The 19609-nt window shown below is 38.8% G+C and overlaps 2 protein-coding genes across 5 annotated transcripts; both read right to left on the bottom strand.

Moving 5' to 3' along the window:
* Window positions 1-317: 317 nt before the first annotated feature.
* golm1 (golgi membrane protein 1) lies at window positions 318-9979 on the bottom strand. Of its 3 annotated transcripts, none has more exons than XM_034234794.1 (11): window positions 9853-9979; window positions 8130-8271; window positions 7386-7565; window positions 7182-7236; window positions 6957-7059; window positions 6629-6752; window positions 5969-6128; window positions 5552-5779; window positions 5273-5437; window positions 5085-5183; window positions 318-2618 (listed from the first exon to the last, which is right to left on the bottom strand). In XM_034234794.1, exons 2-10 carry the CDS (start codon window positions 8256-8258, stop codon window positions 5086-5088), a joined length of 1242 nt encoding a protein of 413 aa, XP_034090685.1. In that variant the 5' UTR covers window positions 8259-8271; window positions 9853-9979; the 3' UTR covers window positions 318-2618; window position 5085. The 3 variants fall into 3 exon arrangements, with proteins under 3 accessions (XP_034090685.1, XP_034090686.1, XP_034090684.1); XM_034234795.1 differs by having other exon boundaries at window positions 5552-5761; window positions 9775-9973; XM_034234793.1 differs by having other exon boundaries at window positions 9775-9973.
* Window positions 9980-10328: 349 nt separating this feature from the next.
* Window positions 10329-18884, bottom strand: lmbrd2a (LMBR1 domain containing 2a). 2 transcript variants are annotated; one of them, XM_034235014.1, is made up of 18 exons: window positions 18759-18884; window positions 17376-17593; window positions 17013-17122; window positions 15734-15832; window positions 15444-15611; window positions 14886-15096; window positions 14695-14769; window positions 14331-14435; window positions 14056-14239; window positions 13096-13277; window positions 12796-12929; window positions 12521-12626; window positions 12252-12349; window positions 12063-12166; window positions 11718-11764; window positions 11473-11581; window positions 11141-11234; window positions 10329-11040 (listed from the first exon to the last, which is right to left on the bottom strand). In XM_034235014.1, the coding sequence occupies exons 2-18, from the start codon at window positions 17547-17549 to the stop codon at window positions 10977-10979; spliced, it is 2064 nt and encodes a 687-aa protein (XP_034090905.1). In that variant the 5' UTR covers window positions 17550-17593; window positions 18759-18884; the 3' UTR covers window positions 10329-10976. The 2 variants fall into 2 exon arrangements, with proteins under 2 accessions (XP_034090905.1, XP_034090906.1); XM_034235015.1 differs by having other exon boundaries at window positions 17376-17609; window positions 18759-18874.
* Between the last annotated feature and the right edge of the window lie 725 nt (window positions 18885-19609).

The raw sequence follows: 19609 nt of genomic DNA on the forward strand, positions 1-19609 counted from the left end.
TGTGAACCAAAAACGTTGGTAAACCAAATCTGAAACACCAAAAAAAATGGATGACATGAGTACATATGTGTTTTCACAAGAGTTTTTAAGTTTTCCAAAAATCTGATTTCTAAGCTAAGTATCTCATAAGACAGTGCTCTAAGGTGAGTGACATTGCATTTCTAGCAAAACCAGAGACTGAACATTTTGATATGTTACACCATGCCATGTTATAAGAAGTACATTTAAAAGGTGATTTAAGGAGACATAAATACCCTTCACTTCAGTAAGATAAGGTAAGGTAAGGCGATTTTATTTTAAAAGACAATGAAGGCAGGTTATATTGATTGATATATTTATTATATTGAAAGGCAAATTAACACATAGTCCCCTGAATCTGGAATAACGTACAATTTACAGCCTCACAATGTCAGGAACTTTTCATCTACAGATTGCTTTGGTCTTGCTCTTAACTGATTGGTTACTGAAACTTTGAACTCAAACGGACCTCCCCGTTTATTCGCGCGTAGTTTCGCGCGAATAAACAGGACCTCCCCGTTAATTCGCGCGAATAAACGGACCTCCCCGTTAATTCGCGCGAATAAACGGACCTCTCCGTTAATTCGTGCGAATAAACGGACCTCCCCGTTAATTTGCGCGAATAAACGGACCTCTCCGTTAATTCGTGCGAATAATGGCGCAAATGGCTTTCCATACTTGCGGGGGTCTAATCTGCGCTCGAGGGTCATTTCATGCGCGTGTAAAAGCACATTTTCCGCTCGTGAGTAGCTTGTTTTTCGCGCTAGAATATTGACCCAAATCTGACTCCATATGTACACACAATCAATAAGGCATGAGACAATAATGTACAAATGTTTCAAATAACTCGCTTCATTATAATCTGTTTTTTTTCTAAATGATCCCAGATGTTGATCCCAAATTCAATCAAGCGACAATCTAGACATGATTTCTCATAGATCTAAAATGTCCTGTTACACATTACTTGAAAAGCCGCTGCCTCATAATGACACAGATGTACTCAGCAGTCCAACTAGAATCTCAGCACTCTCCTTCATTTGCTACAGTTCTGGAAAACCTCATTTGCGTTCTCTGACAGACCTTTTGTTAAATAACATATTCCAGCCATTGACCCGTAGTCAGCACATTACAGTAATACACACCATGGCCCTTTAAGGGTCTGCACACCATCATCACATTTGTGTCATCATTCAAGTTACAGTCATTATGGAGTGAACATAATACACACATTTAATCACATGGTCAAAGCCTAGTAATTCCCAGCAATGTTGAAATGTTCAATCTTTCCAAGTCAAGTCTTGAAATGTCTTAAATAACACTTAACCAACACCAGGAGTGGGGTGCCGCCAGGGATTTTGGGCCCCATGAAAATATATCACATTGGGCCCAACCACCAGACCCAGGCCACGCCAACAAAGCACAATGCTGTAACCACACCTTCAGAACCCAACCGACTCATTTATGCTTTAAATAACTACCTGTACAGGTAATGGATTTTTTGTCAAAGCACTTAAGATATTCATTGCTATCGGGATGTTAAGAGCATTCCATGCAATATAACAAAAAGTGTATCTCGAGCCGGTTTCTCAAACGTACCTATACCCCACCTTTAATGTCAGCAAAACATTACAATTATTATTTACAATGGACTACGCTTAGCCAACAGACTAATTTCCACCACTCATGGACCACACCCACCTTTTCTTTTGAAAAACTGGGTGACATACTGTGGCCCTTTAGTCCCTCTCTCTTGTCTTTCTCTCCTTTCTTTTCTTTCTTGAAAGCCTGACTTTGTTAGTCGTTGAGACATCGTACACACGTAAGTACTAGCATCCCTCCTCACCTGCTCTCACTAGTCTCTCTGCTAGAAAGGGCCGGTGCTGCACAGCGTTTGGAGGCAGGACCAAACCATTACATGTAAATAGAGGGGGGTGTTCGATGCTTTGGATAATTAACTTTTGGAAGAAAATAAGTTAAATGAATCATAAGTTTAGAGAGTACATCATCAATATGACATTATATTAATGTTAATTATTGATGATTGATGAAAGGTTACTTAAACATTTTTTTCTTAATGTTCTAAAATGTTTTGGGGCCCCTGTCAGTCACGGGCCCTTAGAATCATCCTAACTTTTCACCCCCTTACGGCGCCCCTGAGCGGTAGTACTTAGGTACTTTCATATTACTTTTTCATACTGAAATCAATGTGAGCACAATCATCACAATAAAAACACCATGGGGTTACATGTATACAGTGAATGATAGCAATTAGAAACCATAATTGTACATGTTTGACTGACATTTGCATATTTGAGATTTGAACATGAAATCTTAAATATGCTTACTCTGATACAGAAAACTTGCAAGCTATAAAATGACAATTGTAATTAAATAAATTGTACATAATCGTTTTAGAGATGAACAATTAAAAAAACATTCCAAAAAGCAAATGATTCTTTAAATCAATCAAAACTAAAGTCCAAAGTCTTTCCTATAAAGATGTTCCTCTGGTTTTGTTTGTGCTCACTGTGTTCGGAGAACCTGTCTGCTGCTGTGTTGCTGAGGTGTTTGATGTGCAAGCTCCTTCTCCAACTCTGGCCCTGTGGGAAAAAAAATATTTGTAAAAATAACAAATACTGTGTTAGTGTGTTTATAGTTTAATGATATACAGTGGGGCAAAAAATTATTTAGTCAGCCACCAATTGTGCAAGTTCTCCCACTGCTATCCTGGCTCCAAGATGGTGCAATGAGCTCCCCATTGACATCAGGACAGCAGATAGCTTGCACATCTTCCGGCGCAGACTGAAAACTCATCTCTTTCGACTCCACTTCGAGTGATAGAACTATTACCAAAGCACTTATATACTAATAAAGGACTGGCTTATCTAAAGCCAGTTGAGTAGCACTTGAAATGTTTGGCTCTATGAAACCTGATGTACTTATATGATTCTGTTTTCTTCAAGGTTGTGTCTTCCTGGTCGAATGTACTTATTGTAAGTCGCTTTGGATAAAAGCGTCAGCTAAATGCAATGTAATGTAATGTAAAAAGATGAGAGAGGCCTGTAATTTTCATCCTAGGTACACTTCAACTATGAGAGACAGAATGGGGGGAAAGAATCCAGGAAATCACATTGTAGGATTTTTAATGAATGAATTGGTAAATTCCTCGGTAAAATAAGTATTTGGTCACCTACAAACAAACAAGATTTCTGGCTCTCACAGACCTGTAACTTCTTCTTTAAGAGCCTCCTCTGTCCTCCACTTGTTAACTGTATTAATGGCACCTGTTTGAACTCGTTATCAGTATAAAAGACACCTGTCCACAACCTCAAACAGTCACACTCCAAACTCCACTATGGCCAATACCAAAGAGCTGTCAAAGGACACCAGAAACACAATTGTAGACCTGCACCAGGCTGGGAAGACTGAATCTGCAATAGGTAAGCAGCTTGGTGTGAAGAAATCAACTGTGGGCGCAATTATTAGAAAATGGAAGACATACAAGACCACTGATAATCTCCCTCGATCTGGGGCTCCACGCAAGATCTCACCCCGTGGGGTCAAAATGATCACAAGAACGGTGAGCAAAAATCCCAGAACCACACGGGGGGACCTAGTCAATGACCTACAGAGAGCTGGGACCAAAGTAACAAAGGCTACCATCAGTAATATACTATGCCGCCAGGGACTCAAATCCTGCAGTGCTAGACGTGCCCCCCCTGCGTAAGCCAGTACATGTCCAGGTCCGTCTGAAGTTTGCTAGAGAGCATTTAGATGATCCAGAAGAGGATTGGGAGAATGTCATATGGTCAGATGAAACCAAAATAGAACTTTTTGGTAAAAACTCAACTAGACGTGTTTGGAGGAGAAAGAATGCTGAGTTGCATCCAAAGAACACCATACCTACTGTGAAACATGGGGGTGGAAACATCATGCTTTGGGGCTGTTTTTCTGCAAAGGGACCAGGACGACTGATCCGTGTAAAGGAAAGAATGAATGGGGCCATGTGTCGTGAGATTTTGAGTGACAACCTCCTTCCATCAGCAAGGGCATTGAAGATGAAACGTGGCTGGGTCTTTCAGCATGACAATGATCCCAAACACACCGCCCGGGCAACGAAGGAGTGGCTTCGTAAGAAGCATTTCAAGGTCCTGGAGTGGCCTAGCCAGTCTCCAGATCTCAACCCCATAGAAAATCTTTGGAGGGAGTTGAAAGTCTGTGTTGCCCAGCAACAGCCCCAAAACATCACTGCTCTAGAGGAGATCTGCATGGAGGAATGGGCCAAAATACCAGCTCAGTGTGAAAACCTTGTGAAGACTTACAGAAAACGTTTGACCTCTGTCATTGCCAACAAAGGGTATATAACAAAGTATTGAGATGAACTTTTGTTATTGACCAAATACTTATTTTCCACCATAATTTGCAAATACATTCTTTAAAAATCAGACAATGTGATTTTCTGGATTGTTTGTTCTTCTCATTTTGTCTCTCATAGTTGAGGTATACCTAGGATGAAAATTACAGGCCTCTCTCATATTTTTAAGTGGAAGAATTTGCACAATTGGTGGCTGACTAAATACTTTTTTGCCCCACTGTAGCTGTATATTTGGCAGGCCTATCAAAAGTAAATGCAACAGAGTACACAAAGCATTATGAATGTCCAACAGTAAACTCTGTGTTAAAAATACAGACAGCTAAACTGGAAAGCAGAAACCAGATTTGTTTCATGAAACTGGAATATTCTCTTAAGTGACATTCGGCAGGGAAAATAAACATACAGCATTAATATGTAGTGTTCCCATCAATCATCTGTTAGTTAAATCTCTGAAAATAAAGTTAGAACTCAACTAACCCTCTCACTAGTTTTAAAACACAACTATGTCACTCAGAAGTGAAAGTGACACGACCATGATGATCAGTTTCTCAATCTGCTCTTAGAGATCACTGAACTAATGTCTGAGCTAAAACTTCATATAAAGTCTGATATTCTCACTATGAGTCTGTGTTATTAATAATAATCTAGTGACTTTCATGAAGAAAGCCACCGTGTATGCCTCAGTTCATACCTTAGGTCTGGGCGAGCTCAGCCTGTTTGTCTGCTTCAAACTCGCCTTCGTTCTCATCGTCTCCGTTATAGTCAGCCAGCTCCTCCTCCATGTCTTTGTCTATCAGAAAGTACAATGTGCTTAGCAACATGAAACGTTGTATTCCTGCTCTCTCTTTACACACACAAACACAACTTTATGTCACATACCTATATTTTCAGCTAGTTTACTCCGCCGTTGTTTCTCCAAATCGACTCCGCCCACCACCTGCTCGTCTGCGTCATAATCTTCTGGCTCCTCAGGTTTCTGACTGAGAGGAGCGTCCTCTACCTTCACCCGGCTCATCAGCATGCCGTCCATCACAGGGTCTGCCTCTGGAGACGTGAGCAAATTGTTGGTTAATTTCCTTAAATGTCACCATCTCTCCACTGAGAATGCCGGGTTAGAAATAAAAAAAACTAGTGCTTTTAGTGACCAAGGCCTTGTACCTTCAGTCTGAGTGTCCTCTCCATGGACGTCCATCACCTCCATCTCTTTGTCCTCTGTGAGGTTGTTCTTTACAGGCTCACTGGTCTCTGCCTCCCCCTCCTGAGGTAGGACAGCTCCCTCTGGTGGTAGCAAAGTTTCCTGCTTGACTGCAGCCGCCGAGGGGATGGACTGGGAATCAATTTTGGAGAGATCTTTTCCTGTAGGCAGGTCTACTGGGGTATTAGGACCTAGGAAATAAGCAAGTAGTATGTGAGGATGTAGACTTGTAATCAAAAATCTACATCAGTCTATGTAAACAGATACAAAATGCATTGAATGTACAACATACACTTTCAGTACGTATTAGTGTCATTGCATGCTTTTGAGTTCCAGTTCAGTTAACTTCACTGAAGTGTCATGACATCCATGTTTGTTACCTTTGTCCACGACGATCTCATTGGTCAGTAGTTCGGATGGGTCCTCTTCGTTGGGCTGAGAGAGAGTCGTGTTGCCCTCTAGAGTTTCTGTTTTAACGGCATCAGCCCCAGTCGTGACTCCTCCGTCTTCTTTTGAGGCTTCAGCCACTGCATGTTCCGACTGAGGAGTAAACACCATCATAAACCACATTCCTTTACGTAAACAGCTGCATGTCAAGTAATTAACAAATGTAGGAAGTGTCGAAATCAGTCAATGCTATTAGATGGGTTTTTTTTAATAAAAAACTAGAGTTAGAAACCCTGGCCAACTTATTCCTTTTTGATTGTGTTACTAAACAAGGTGCAACATTAACTTAATGTCCACTCTTGCATGTAAAAGGAGTACAGAGTATGCTTTTTAACAGATATAGAAAAATAATATGCATGGGAAAATATATGATATTTTAGCAGATCACGATAAAATTATTTGAGTTTACGCAGAGCGACCTTTTTATTAAGAGGATAAAAATCAAGCCTCAAGCATTTATGATGATTGGCGTTCAAAGATTAGAATGAATACAGAATCAGAAGTGGATTAGGTTTGATCCCAATCCCCAAACCTACAGTAAGAATTGTTTAAATTATTTCCAATGGTTAGTTTTGAACAGAAAAGCAAAGTACCTTTGAGGAAACACCTGAGGGGGTGATGAGCTTTTCCATTTTCTTCTGAACTTCAAGTTTAGCAGCAGCAACTCTCTCATCACACAGCTCCTTCTGGGACAGGACCTGAGACTGGCAATGGGTCCTGTACATGTGTACAAACACACACAAACACACACCTTAAGCATGAATAACAGAAAGCTATTCACTCAACTGCAAGTCCTCCCTAAAGCTAAGCTAATGATGAAATGTGGTTATTGTCAAGTATTAACATAAACAAAGATTATATTCGATATAATATCAAACAGAACTGTATAACTATGAGTGATTAAAGTCATATGCATCTCACATGTCATAAGTGAGTCTGTTGTTGAGGTTTTTGATGTTGCCTTGGCAACTTTGCAGCTCCTTCTGAACCTTCCCCAGGTCGTCGTTCAGCTGATTCACCTGACCTACAGTCCAAACACACAAGACATTAAGAGCCACGCAATAACTAAGTTGGATACATTTCCTATAGCGCTCATCTGGCAGCTAACACAATGTATTTTTTGAGAAGTTGAGGTTGTGAGGTTACCCTTGAGTTCCTGTATGCTTTTGGTACTGGAGGAAATGTTCTGCAGCAGTGTGCCCTAGAAGCAGAAACACAAACACCATTAATACTCACAGTTGCTTAACAGGAAATCCCTCTGACGCAATAGTTCACACTAGTTTAATATGCAATTTCTCCCACTTGTATTGTACAGACATCATTTAAACATCAATTGGTGTTTGTGTGCACCTTCTCTTGGCTGCAGATGTTCTGAGATCCTTCCAGTTGTCTCTTGTAGAGGCTTTCTATGTGGCTAATCTGCTCCTTCTGTCTCTGGATTTCCACCTGGAACTCAGTCTTCTTCAGCTCCACTACTCCTCTCTCTGCTGCCCCACGCTGCACCTGGCCCTCCAACTCATACAGCTTAGTCTGTACCGAACAGGCAAAGAGAGAGTTTAATGACAAAGGTAATGATTACTGTGTAAGAAAAGGACAGCAACATGTATCTTCAACACCGGAGAAATGTTGGGAATGTATAGTCTTGTTCCACAATGCACATGAGAAAGGAAAGTAAAGTGTGTTGCTTATGGTGAATTTGTTTAGGTAAAGGTTATGGCTTAAACGTTGAAAAAGGTAATTGCATAACAGAAGACCCTTCCACAACCCAAACTATGATATAGGGAAGACCAGACAAATGCTGTCTATCTAGCTTTCGCTGATGGAATTCATGATTGTGTTGCAGACCTGCACCAATAAAGTCAGTTAATAATAACCACGTGTTTAATCATTATACAACATGTGAACTGTGTAAACACATTAAGTTCAGGGAAACGCCACAGGCTGACATTGCAAGATCTATTCTGAGAAAAAAAGGGTTTGTAATAATTTCCAACAAGAGACGCTTCAAATGATGTACAACTGATAATTGAATTTAGAGGTGATGTTTGCACTGTTCACTCTGGTAGTAAACCACAGACACAAAGAGGATCTTACCTCTAGCTCCACGTTGCGGGAGCTTGACACCCAGTAGTTAAAACCCAGAACCAGGATACAGGCAATTAGAGCGCCGATCATTAGAGGGGGTGATCTTCCTCCACGACGTACATTTCCCAGCCCACCCATAGCTGTCTACACACTGGACACAGAAAAACACAACCAGGGTCAGCATACTTTCCGTTGATTCTAAATGCATGTTTTTAGACTGTGGGTATAGTTTATGAGGATATCATGGCTAGGATCATTGAAGGACTCTTTGGTTTTGCAGGTTGCTCAAGGACATGTTGTATAAAGCTCACTGTAGCATTGAGCTACTTCTGCTTGTGTCAGACCAAACTCGTATCCATCTGTGATATGAGCAAACATGGGAAGGAAGATGTTATCTGATCGTAAACCTCATAGTGTTTTTAGAAATTACACTAAAGACACTCTACACATGCATCTTTGTTCATTGTGTGCAAGTATAGACTACGTTTAAAGAAAAAAACATTAAGGAAACACCCACATGTACATTGTATTGCTTAAGTTCCTAACAATGCTGACTAAATCTAATTGACTGCTAAAGCTGAGACAAAGCATACATTGTATACTGTAACCTCATCTGCATTTTATCTACTCTTTGGCCTTTCTGGTTGTATGGATACTAAATGCAACTCGTTGTGCAATGTGCAATGACATTACAATCAAATCTAATTAAAAAGGACATTTCCAAGGACCCAAAGGTGCTGAAATACAACAGATTTTCAGCTTACCATTTTCCATGTTTGAAATATGTGTTACCTTACTAGTATACTATTGTCATGTCTTGTCAATGCATAATGAAAACTAATATGCTCAATCATGCCCATTCATGTTTTTGTCCATCCCATAGACTGTGTATATATATTCTCCCATCATGCAAAGGCTCAAATTACAGTTGAGGGTTGAACAAATGTATGTTCCTAATGCACACTTCTCATATACTAGAATACAAACAAACGCCATAATAAAACAGTGGCTGTAGATCAAAACACCACAGAGAAATAACGTAAGAGTACACATTTTGATTTGCTTTATAAGAGGATTAAAGGGGATGACTTGTTAACCTAGAGAGCTAATGTTGTCGATATTAATGTCGAAGCATGACTTGCTATGTGGTCATATAGCAGCAGTTATGTTACATTACAGGGAGTCAACCCCAGCTGAAGAGGACAAACAGGCACTGGATTAAGATGATAACATCTGTTGTTTGCTATCAAATCAAAGCACAGGCCTGAAGGCAGGTTATGCATTAAAGGCGTTATTCAGAAACCGGACAGAGCAGACTTGTGCAATATATTTAGATGCTAACGTTATCCACCCAGGTCCCTCGAATACTCGACCAGATAAATGCAGGTCAAGAATGGGCTAACGTTAAAGATCATAACAGCCACCGCACCGACGTGAAGATCCGTTCCGTGATGCCGTATACATTATAAGATGATACATGACAACACTTTCAAAAAATAAGGTTAAGGAACAAACATAATTTGGCCAGTTTAACTAATCAAGTTTACTGTGTTGTTGCACAAAAAATTCTAGCGTCGATAGCAACGTAGCATTTCCCAGTTAGCTTAGTCGAAGCTAGCTAACTAAAGCTAACAGACAGACCATGTTAACTTACCCGGTAGACTCAAGAGGAAAACAAGGATGTAATGTTGAACCCAGTAAATGGAGTGTTATTAAGTGATAATTTGCTTACAAATATATATGTCGGCGTTTCATCAGCTCAACCTACTAGCACTTGTATTTCCTATCCATTAGTGCCATGAAACAGCAGTGTGTGTTGGCTGGGTCTGTGTGGGACAGTCGGGTGCTGCCTCCGTTTGTCGTAAGAAAAAAAACGGCGTTTCGGGTAGATCATAATTGTACTGTTAAAATAACTTTAACTCCATACATTTATTTATCATACACATTTACAAATTTAAACATGTTTTGTATTTATTTAAATAACAGTAGCCTATGGCATTTTTGATGCAGTATTTCCTTTGATTGTTCAATTTATAAACACTGTATTACAAAATGATATAATTTACAAGGAGGTTTAGAAGCCACCTTCATCACAGGTTGAGTGTTAAAGCTTAACATTTCAGACGGAAATACAATCAACTAAAACAGAGAACATCTTGAGGTGGTGAATCAAGTTAAAAGTCATTCAAAATCATGATGAAGATTGCATCAATGGGTACAATTATCACATTTTAATGCATTTTTGTAGTAAACACCCAATTATACAAAACATAAATACCTTAACGGAAAATAATTGGCTGTTGACTACATTATATACAACAATTAACGTTTTTCCATACACAAAATACTCAACAGAAAATAAATTAGGCTGTTGATATGATAGTGTCCTCCCTTTAAATGCTTAAACCAGTTTTGAATTCATTTTGTTTTCACAGTTTTCTCAGTGGGCTATTTAATTCAGATATAACATGTATCCACTCTTATGGTGAAATATCCAGACATCAACAAATGTCCACATGTATCACATTTGATTATCCTTGGATACAGTAAGTGTGTAAATGTGGCATTTTTTTCTTTCATTCATCAATCTGAAATTATAAAATACTACTGCAGGAAAGACAATAGCACAATAATACATTCAAAAGGGTTTGGCTGAACAGGTGGTTAATCACAGACTTTTTCTTTATGTATACAATGATTCTAACCGAGTGTATGTCTATATCTCAGAAGCGACGACTTCCTCTTTACTTCCTGAGACAATCCTTTTTGTTTAGACTTCCCTTAAGAAGTCTTTAGTCCTTTTTTTCATGTCAAGCATATGAGCTTTTTTTGCTCTCCCGAGATGTCTTATTTCTTTCAAACATCGTCAAAGATGCCTGCCCGCGAAGGAGACAGAGACAAATAACGTCCTCCTGTGGATCTACAGTGACACAGAGAGACAGATTGAGTTAAAGAAGTCTGTTTGATTGTTAAAAGCTCAAATTAAACACTGTTCAATTTATTTTGCAAAAAGAACAAACCTTCTGTTTGGTGAACCTTCATCACTGTAATGATCTCGCAGTAAGCTTCTGTGCTGCTCATCCTCCTCCTCACCATCTCTTCTGAATGTGATAACTAAGAAAGACAGAGACCACTGTAAGCGTACTGTAAGCAGGCAGACCTATTGATGTAAGTGAGACTCCAGTGTTAAACTATTTATAATAAAAACAATAATACAAACAAGCATAACAAATTAGAACCAAGCCATTAGCAAGACGCTGTTGGAAAGTTGTATCTTCTTAGTTGGAGTAGCTGTGAGTAACACAGACACATTTTCTATTCCATTGTAATGCAATTTTTTTTGAATCCTTACCACTATTCTTGGTCTCTGTGACAGGACTGCTCTGGTCGTCATTTATCTCAGTGTAACCAGCTCTGCTCCGCCCAGCCCCCTCCTGGGCTCCATACCGATCCCTCCAGGCCTGAAGCAGGAAACAAAAACATAAATACCTTGACACAATTAGCACAAACCACTAGGACCAATAAGCCAACTGATTCGGAGGATTTTCTTTCGCTACTCGTAATGAAAAAAGTTTGTATAGAATAAACATTTCTTACCCATCTTCGATTTTCTCCATCCTCAGCTTTCTGTCTTTTTCTTCTTTCTTAAAAAACAAACAAATAGTCCATATCATAAATTATTAAGTCAAATTATTATAACTCCACAGTGATCAAATAATGTCTTTAGGATATACAACAACTTAATATGAATTGAGGTATAAGAAATTCAAAGTAAAACTAACAATTAAGTTGACTTGAAACACAGAAAGGAAGAAATTATAGATAGAGGCTTCACTAATGTGGCTCATTTGTATAACATAATGAAGTTAAACACAAAAGCCAAACAAATACTGCACCTTTGAGCAGATGCATCATAAATAGCGAGAGTTGTGATAAAAATACCTCTTCTGATGTGTTCCCTGCCTTCATCCACCAGGTCAGAGGTCAAGTGGTCGTCAGTGATGTACTGATGAAAGCCCAGGAGGTTCAAACAGCGAGAGCCCAGGCTACAAACACAGACACACAATTAAAAAAGACACTGTTCATTGCGTTTGAACAACTGTTTTTAGTTGTAAGTGATTAATGGCTTACCTGTAATAAGTAGCAAAGCAGAGCAGCAATACCAACATGGGATAGTAGATGTAGAACCCATCAGATATAAAATATAAAACACTCATAGAGCCCATGATCTGCCAGAGGGACAAAGAAAGAGGGACATTGCATCACTCCATTTATTTCAACCCAAAGAAATGTTGTTAGTCCTACAAATATTTTCTATAAAGACACACTTAAATGAGTCTGCATTATATGTCTTTGATACTATGAATCTGTTGGTATGTGCTTGTTTGTGTGAAACCCACAGAGGTGTAGGATGTCTGTATTCTGTCCTGGTGTGAGATAGCAGAGTCCATGTGAATCAGGCCCAAAAAGTTGAGGCACAAAGGTGGGGTCAGACGACAAAACAACCTGAGAAGAAACAAACAAAGAAAAGCAAGACGATATCATAAAACAGTAGTTTAACAAATGGAGGTACTGACTGTGATCCTCTATTGAGATTGTGCTCTATACGTTTCAGTATGCCTCCTATAAAAGTGAAATAAATGACTAATTATCTTATATTATGACGGGAACATACATGCCGCTGAACTGCAGGCTGTAAGCGTCAGTCTGGTGATGTGGCACCAGGTAATAGTAGTTGAAGACTCGTATCCTGAACACTGTTGAGTAGACACAGAAACACAGGAAGAGGATGCTGACAAAGCACGCCATCTGGTGGAGAGAAACAAAAAAAGGAGAGAGGCAAGGGTGTTACTTCAATATAATGTTCGATACATGAGATCATAAATATCCATATTGGAACTATGAACCACAAAATGACCTCCACAGGATATAAGGTAGCTTAATAAAGCTTATGTTTTACTGAATACATGCCTACCTCGATACAGATGTAGTTGTGATGTTTTTCAGCCATCTGAACAAAGACAGCGAAGAGGGAGAGGACAGGGTGCGTGCTGAAGAAGGTGCACTCAGACCAAACCACTGCTGCTGAGAGGAGGCACAGCAGCACTGCCAGCAGCCTGTAGAAACCCTGCCTGCACACACACTCCCAGTACCACTCTGAGAGGGACACACACATACACACGCTGGTGCATGAGTACATGCTGCAGGTATGGAAACAGTATTTCATACTTAATGTCTTTTCATGCATCATGCTTTTTAAGTATTAAGAAGACATGTAATGCAGAGTATGCCAAAGAGAGTTAAACAGCATTTATCAAGCAGTGAAACCCACCCATTAATTTAATAAAATTAGGAAAATTCTGGGATATATAAGGTCGTTATAAAGCCATTATTGAATTATTGAAGAAAACAAAATGTGCAAAAAAAGTAAAACTTCTGCACCGGTCTTACAGAATAAGGGCCATACAATATAAGAAAACTATTTTCTTATAAAAGACTTTGTGTTCGTATAACCAATAAAAAAGCCTTGAACCTTGATATGTTCTTGTTGAAAAAGTAATACATTTTGGTCATTGGAAAATAGAGTACACCTTTCTATCCAAGCAGGTAGTTAAGGGAATTTATCCGGCAGGCTGTGTCTACAATCATAAAAATTAGAAGGCCAGATTGACTGGAATGAAAAAATAGTAGCATTCAGAATCCAAATGATCTACTATTGATGAGGAATTTGATCAGTTGTAGAATTTTTTTTTAATTAAAACCCAAGACACCAGCAAGCTATTTACAGTCCTGTAGAGGACTTGGAATGTAGGGGCATAAATAAGGTCCCAAAAAATGCAAATTATCAATCTGAAGTACCTACATAATTCATCTAAATGAAGTGTTAAGAGTACTTTCGTTATGTATCTGAGGTTTAGGAGCTGACTGGACTCACCCACAGTAGGAGTGTAAATGAACCGTCGGACCCAGCCGTGGTTCTGTTCTGAGGGGAAGCTGTGGGTGAAGTGTCGGAGCGGGCTGCTCTGGCTTTTGGCTACATCTTCTAGATGGAAGGCCTGCTCTAACAAGATGGACCACTTAACCAGGGTCTGACCCTGTCTCTGCACTGCAGAGATTACCTGAAACACAAGAACACACAAGTAACAATATCATGTAATTGTTTGCATTGTTTGTTCAAAACCAAACTGAAATATTACAAATAATATTTACCTTTTTATGAAGCTTAAACAGGCCTCCTTTGGTGGGAAGTACATTCTGCTCACCCCGGGAACTTTCTGCATTTCTCACCAACTCTTCTTGGTACTCAGCCGGACACTGAAATGAGATCACACTTACAGTTTCATCCTACAGGCCATAAGACTATTTAACACCTGAACTTGCACTATTTTTGTTTTTATTGTTGTTTCTTATCTTTTTATGTATTTGTATGTCTTGTTATCACACCGTAGTAGTGTATATGTTATGCCAATAAACCTTTGAATCTTGAATAAAAACACATCCCGGATGTAAAAACTGTAAATGCAGCATTAAACTTTGGATTTACACATAAAAAGAAAACAAATTGGTATTTTACCTTTCCAATAATGGTGTCCACACACTTCCTGAGACCGTGGTTGAACCTGATAGCTTCATGGACACCTGCCACCTCCTGATAATAGTAAATGTTTTGTTCATGTAAAAAGTTCTGAGCAATTCCCTAAACACTTTCAGTTTCAGCACCTGGTGGAATACTCTAACAGATCAGCTTTGGAGATTAAATCTCACCTCCATTACATCTGCTAGGTTCTCCTCCGCCGAGGCTTTCTCAGTGGCCACCTTTGCTGCCTTGAAATAGGTTTTGGCCAACAGGTAATCGTAAGAGGATAAGAGCCAATAAGAGCGTGGGATCTCCACGAGGCCGTAGCCCAGCAACAGCACCAGGAGGAAGAGGCCCCAGGTGTTGGCGGCTGTGATGCCGATGGTCTGGAGCTGTCTCCTGCACAAATTTAAAAAAAGAAAATGGATCAAAGAGCTAAACCACAGAACATCATCGGAATCAGGTTTATTACCAAGTAGGTTTACACATACAATGAATTTGTTTTTGGTGTATAATGGTGAATAATACATAAACAAAGTGAGAGGAATTAAGTTGTAAAATGAAGGCAAATATAGAACTAACATAAAAATAATTGTAACAACTATTTTATTATTATAAAACGTAAAACATTGTTTTAATATACAAAGAAATGTAATACAATAAGATAAGAACAAAATACTGTGAACAAATGATGCACATGAGCAGAATTAAAAAATGCTACCTGAATTGAGACACGTTTAACTTACCATGAGAGTTGCCACTGTGGGTGAGCAGCGACGTAGATGAGCAGAGAGATGAAGATGAGGAGGTAGGTGCCATAATAGATAGCATTTTCAATGAGAGCTGTTTTAATCCTTCCAACTCTGGAGAAAGCTCCCGACCGTGCGTACGACTGCATGAAGGGCAACAGCAGCCTACACACACACACACACACACACACACACACACACACACACACACACACACACACACACACACAATGTCAGTGTTTGAGTCTGTGTGTGTGTGCATGTATGCGTGTGTGTTTGTGTCTTACCAAGTAAGAAACTGGGATGTCCAGTATACAACTCTCCAGAACACTGGCAGGATGCCATCTGGGATATAACTCCACGGCTCCTCACAAACCTTTGGTATACTGTGAGAAAAATGTAAGAATACATGTGTACATACAGTGGCATTTCTTTACGAGAACACACTTTGAGCATAGCTGTCTACCACAGTCTCTTTTTTGAAAATGTTAAAATGTCCAGAATTTATTTAGCAAGTTACTGAAAAATCTAACTATTGTATGTACTGTTAATGAAAGACATATTGCTGCTGAATATTATAAGTGTACTTTTTTTAATGCTTTAGTATATACATACAAGAATTTCATTCAACTTCATTGTATTGGGGTGGAGGCAGACTTCTCAGACAAAAGGTCATAAAACTCAGACAAACGACACCAATACTATCTGCATGATACCATGGAGATAAGTGAGATGAAGGAAACAGCCCTTATCTACTAGTTGTTGATGCATTAACCTTGTTATCAACCCAGTTTGTTCATCCAGCTAGAAGCTTTTAAATCTAAAAAGACACTTTTATCACCAGACAGTCTAGTGCAGAGGGCATGACAACTGTATTATTACAAATAAATTGATGAATTAAGGTTACAAAAAAAATCAAACAGGAAACCCTTTTGAATGAAGCACTCACAATAAAACAAATACTAGCGGAGTATAGAAAACCCCACTGCCAGCTTTTCAGGTTACAAATGTCCAAAATCATGTGAAGCTTGGATATCGGTAACGTATAAATGTAGTTGAAATGACTAAATCATAGTGATTTTCATCATACTTTTATGCATCTTATTATGTGTATCATGTTGGATAGCATTGGAGGAAAACATGACCTTGAAATGGTCTAAAACAGGGGTGTCAAACTCAATTTTCAACATTATGGTTGCACTCAAAGGGCGAGTTCCAACTATATAAATATACATATATAAATATATAATATATATATAATGTATTATGTTACATTATTGTCTCTGAACTGGATTATTATCGGATAGGATAATAACTTAGTAATAAACTACGTCTGAAAGCAGAAGTCCGGGGCAAATAATTGCAAGTCTCTTCAGTGCGCATGTCACAAAACGAGATGCATTGTGGGACATGTGCATGGGCAACCTGCTTCTGTAAAGTGGCATGTAACCGTATAATAAACATATTATATTCTTTGTAAGCTCTTGCGGGCCACATGAAATGAAGTCGCGGGCCGGATTGAGTTTGACAGCCCTGGTCTAAAACATCAAACATGATCTTATTTACCTGACAGTTGGATTAACTGAGGATTTGTTTTTCGTCTGATTGCTTTGTCTTGCTTGAGTTACAGGAGAAGGTCGATTTCCATTGTCGAGTATACATTGCTTGTAGATGGTCTAAAAGAGGAGCAGAGATTACAGTCAGGCAAACACACTCCATGATGAAGTCTATTCATCGCTTTGAAATGGTGCAGGTAGGATGCTGGAGGCAAGACAAATATACAGACAGAGCTCAACAACTCAGACACAGATTATTCTAAAAACACAAACAGACTGACATCCCGTTTATCCTTTCTTTACCCTGAGAAGATCCAAAAAACGATCCAAAAATACCTTATGTTGCATTTAAACAGCTGAAATGGTTTCATACCGTGCTGACGTCCAGCGGCAGGATGAAGACGATGAGGAAGCAGAGGTACCAGGACAGCAGCGTGCCCAAAAGCACCATCCGCTGCTGCCTCCGCAGGTCTCCATAGCGCTGGAGGAGGTAGAGAGCCAAGAAGAAAACCACTACGACCACTACAGCCAGCGCAGCAGCACTCATGGTGAGGAATGAACACACAGCCGTCAAGGAGTCATGGTGACGCACTGTGGGGGGGAAACACTGAGAGCATATCAGCAGCTCTTATCTACTGGATAACATAGAAAGTCAGTATGACCACTTTCACAGAGGAGAGGAGGGAGAGAGCAGTGAATGTGAAAATAGGAAGGGAAGATGGACAAAGAAAGACGGATGTACAAATATATAAAATACGTTTGGGTGTTAAAGTACCATACCAGTGGTTTTGCATGTGTATGTGCTACAAGATTCAAGGCTTTTATTTTCCTTTGTACTTAGATACAGTGTAGATATGTCAGTGAAAATCTTAGGTCACAGGCTCCTCCCACAGTGCAACACAATAAAACAGATAAAATAGTGGAAGTACACATCACATGTACATCACATTAATGCTACTCATCTGCAAATAATGCTGTTGTGTTTTAGAAAAGTGGAAATGTTTTGTTACATGCTTTTCATTATCTGTATAATGTCAACATGCGTTACCAGGCTGTAATGTTATAAGAAAATAAAGTACAAGCTTTTCACTACAGCATTAAAAGAGTCAAGTGCAAAATAACAACAATGTCACTGTGACAGCAAGTGATGCAGACTTGATGTTCACTTTGATGAATTAAAAAGTGTTATTAATTTTAAAGAGTATCTGGCATAATCAGAAACATAAACCAAACTATAGTTTCTTTGAAATTGAAACATACAAATATGAATTCATCTATTATATTTAGGTAGACAACTTATAAATATGTAAAACTTGCAAATACACTTTAATTATTAATTACAATTAATTACTGGTTTGTTTAAAACCAGTAATTAGATGTTCAAACAAAGAAAGTACTCGTACAATATGGGCTATTTTGTAGTTTAAATAAAGGTGTGGTTAGAAATGTTCCAACAAATATGTTCTTTATTATAGTCTATTTCGGGTACCAGTCGAACAGTACATCAATATCTTCCGTTTTTTTTTCCTGACAGCTCGCTGAAATGTAATATCATTTATTTTTACTACCATCACTTTTATGTATACCACCAACGCTGTGGATGGTTTATATTCTGTCATGAGGGCACTGTGGTCATACTGATGGGACAACAAAGCAGTGCCTTGGTCTCGGTAGTGGTCTCGGATCGTCGGTTAATAATCTGTCTGTGGACAAACAGTCTGTGAATAAATGAACTACAAAAAGTGATCCATCTTACCTCTGTGTTTCTCTGCTCAGGCTGAAGCTTGTAACGCGGTTAACTGTCTGAATCTCCTGTCACATCGTGTTCCTTAGACGTGGAGTCCGAAATATGTACACAACCTTTGAAACTACATTACGTAAGAGCCACATGACGTGCGCGCATGCGCTCTCTCTCTGATGCTACAAGGAGTTCTGGGAAATGTAGGCGAGTCAACTCAACTTTATTTAAATAGCACCTTTCATACAATCGGGCAGCCCTAAGTAAATACATAGAAAATGTAGGTCCATGAAGAAAGACTCCACATACAGACATGTTTTGTATATGGTATACATTGTTATATTAATAGTCTGTTAAAAGAAATATGAAAAGTTGTACAAAAGCAACTGATTTATTTGTTTCGTATACATGAATATTATGTCATACAGAAAAATCATTAATCAGCATTACAGTACATGCACTCTAAAACTTTAGTCATGAGTCATGACAAAAGGGTATTGAAGAAAATCTGACAAAAACGATATTGAAAAATTATAATGGTGTGAAGATTGATAAAAGATAGTTAAAAACCCTGCATGGTGATGACGTGATCATCAAAAGCTGTGACATTAGGATGAATACTTTTGAGGACAAAATAACTTTTTTTGGCCTAGTTTTATTATGTTGTGACATTGTATTGCACGATACAAACTATTATTTCAGATTCTCATTGAGATGTACACACATTGAAATATGGCATTACACACACATGTATAAACATTACATTCTATGATACACTCCCCACTGGCTTTTAATTCAGATAATAACATCTGAATTGATATGCTTCCAGATGTAATTAGCAGCAAAAAGTGCATGAATCTTGATTATAA

This window comes from Gymnodraco acuticeps, unplaced genomic scaffold, assembly GCF_902827175.1.
Source record: "Gymnodraco acuticeps unplaced genomic scaffold, fGymAcu1.1, whole genome shotgun sequence".
NCBI classification, from domain to species: Eukaryota; Metazoa; Chordata; class Actinopteri; order Perciformes; family Bathydraconidae; genus Gymnodraco; species Gymnodraco acuticeps.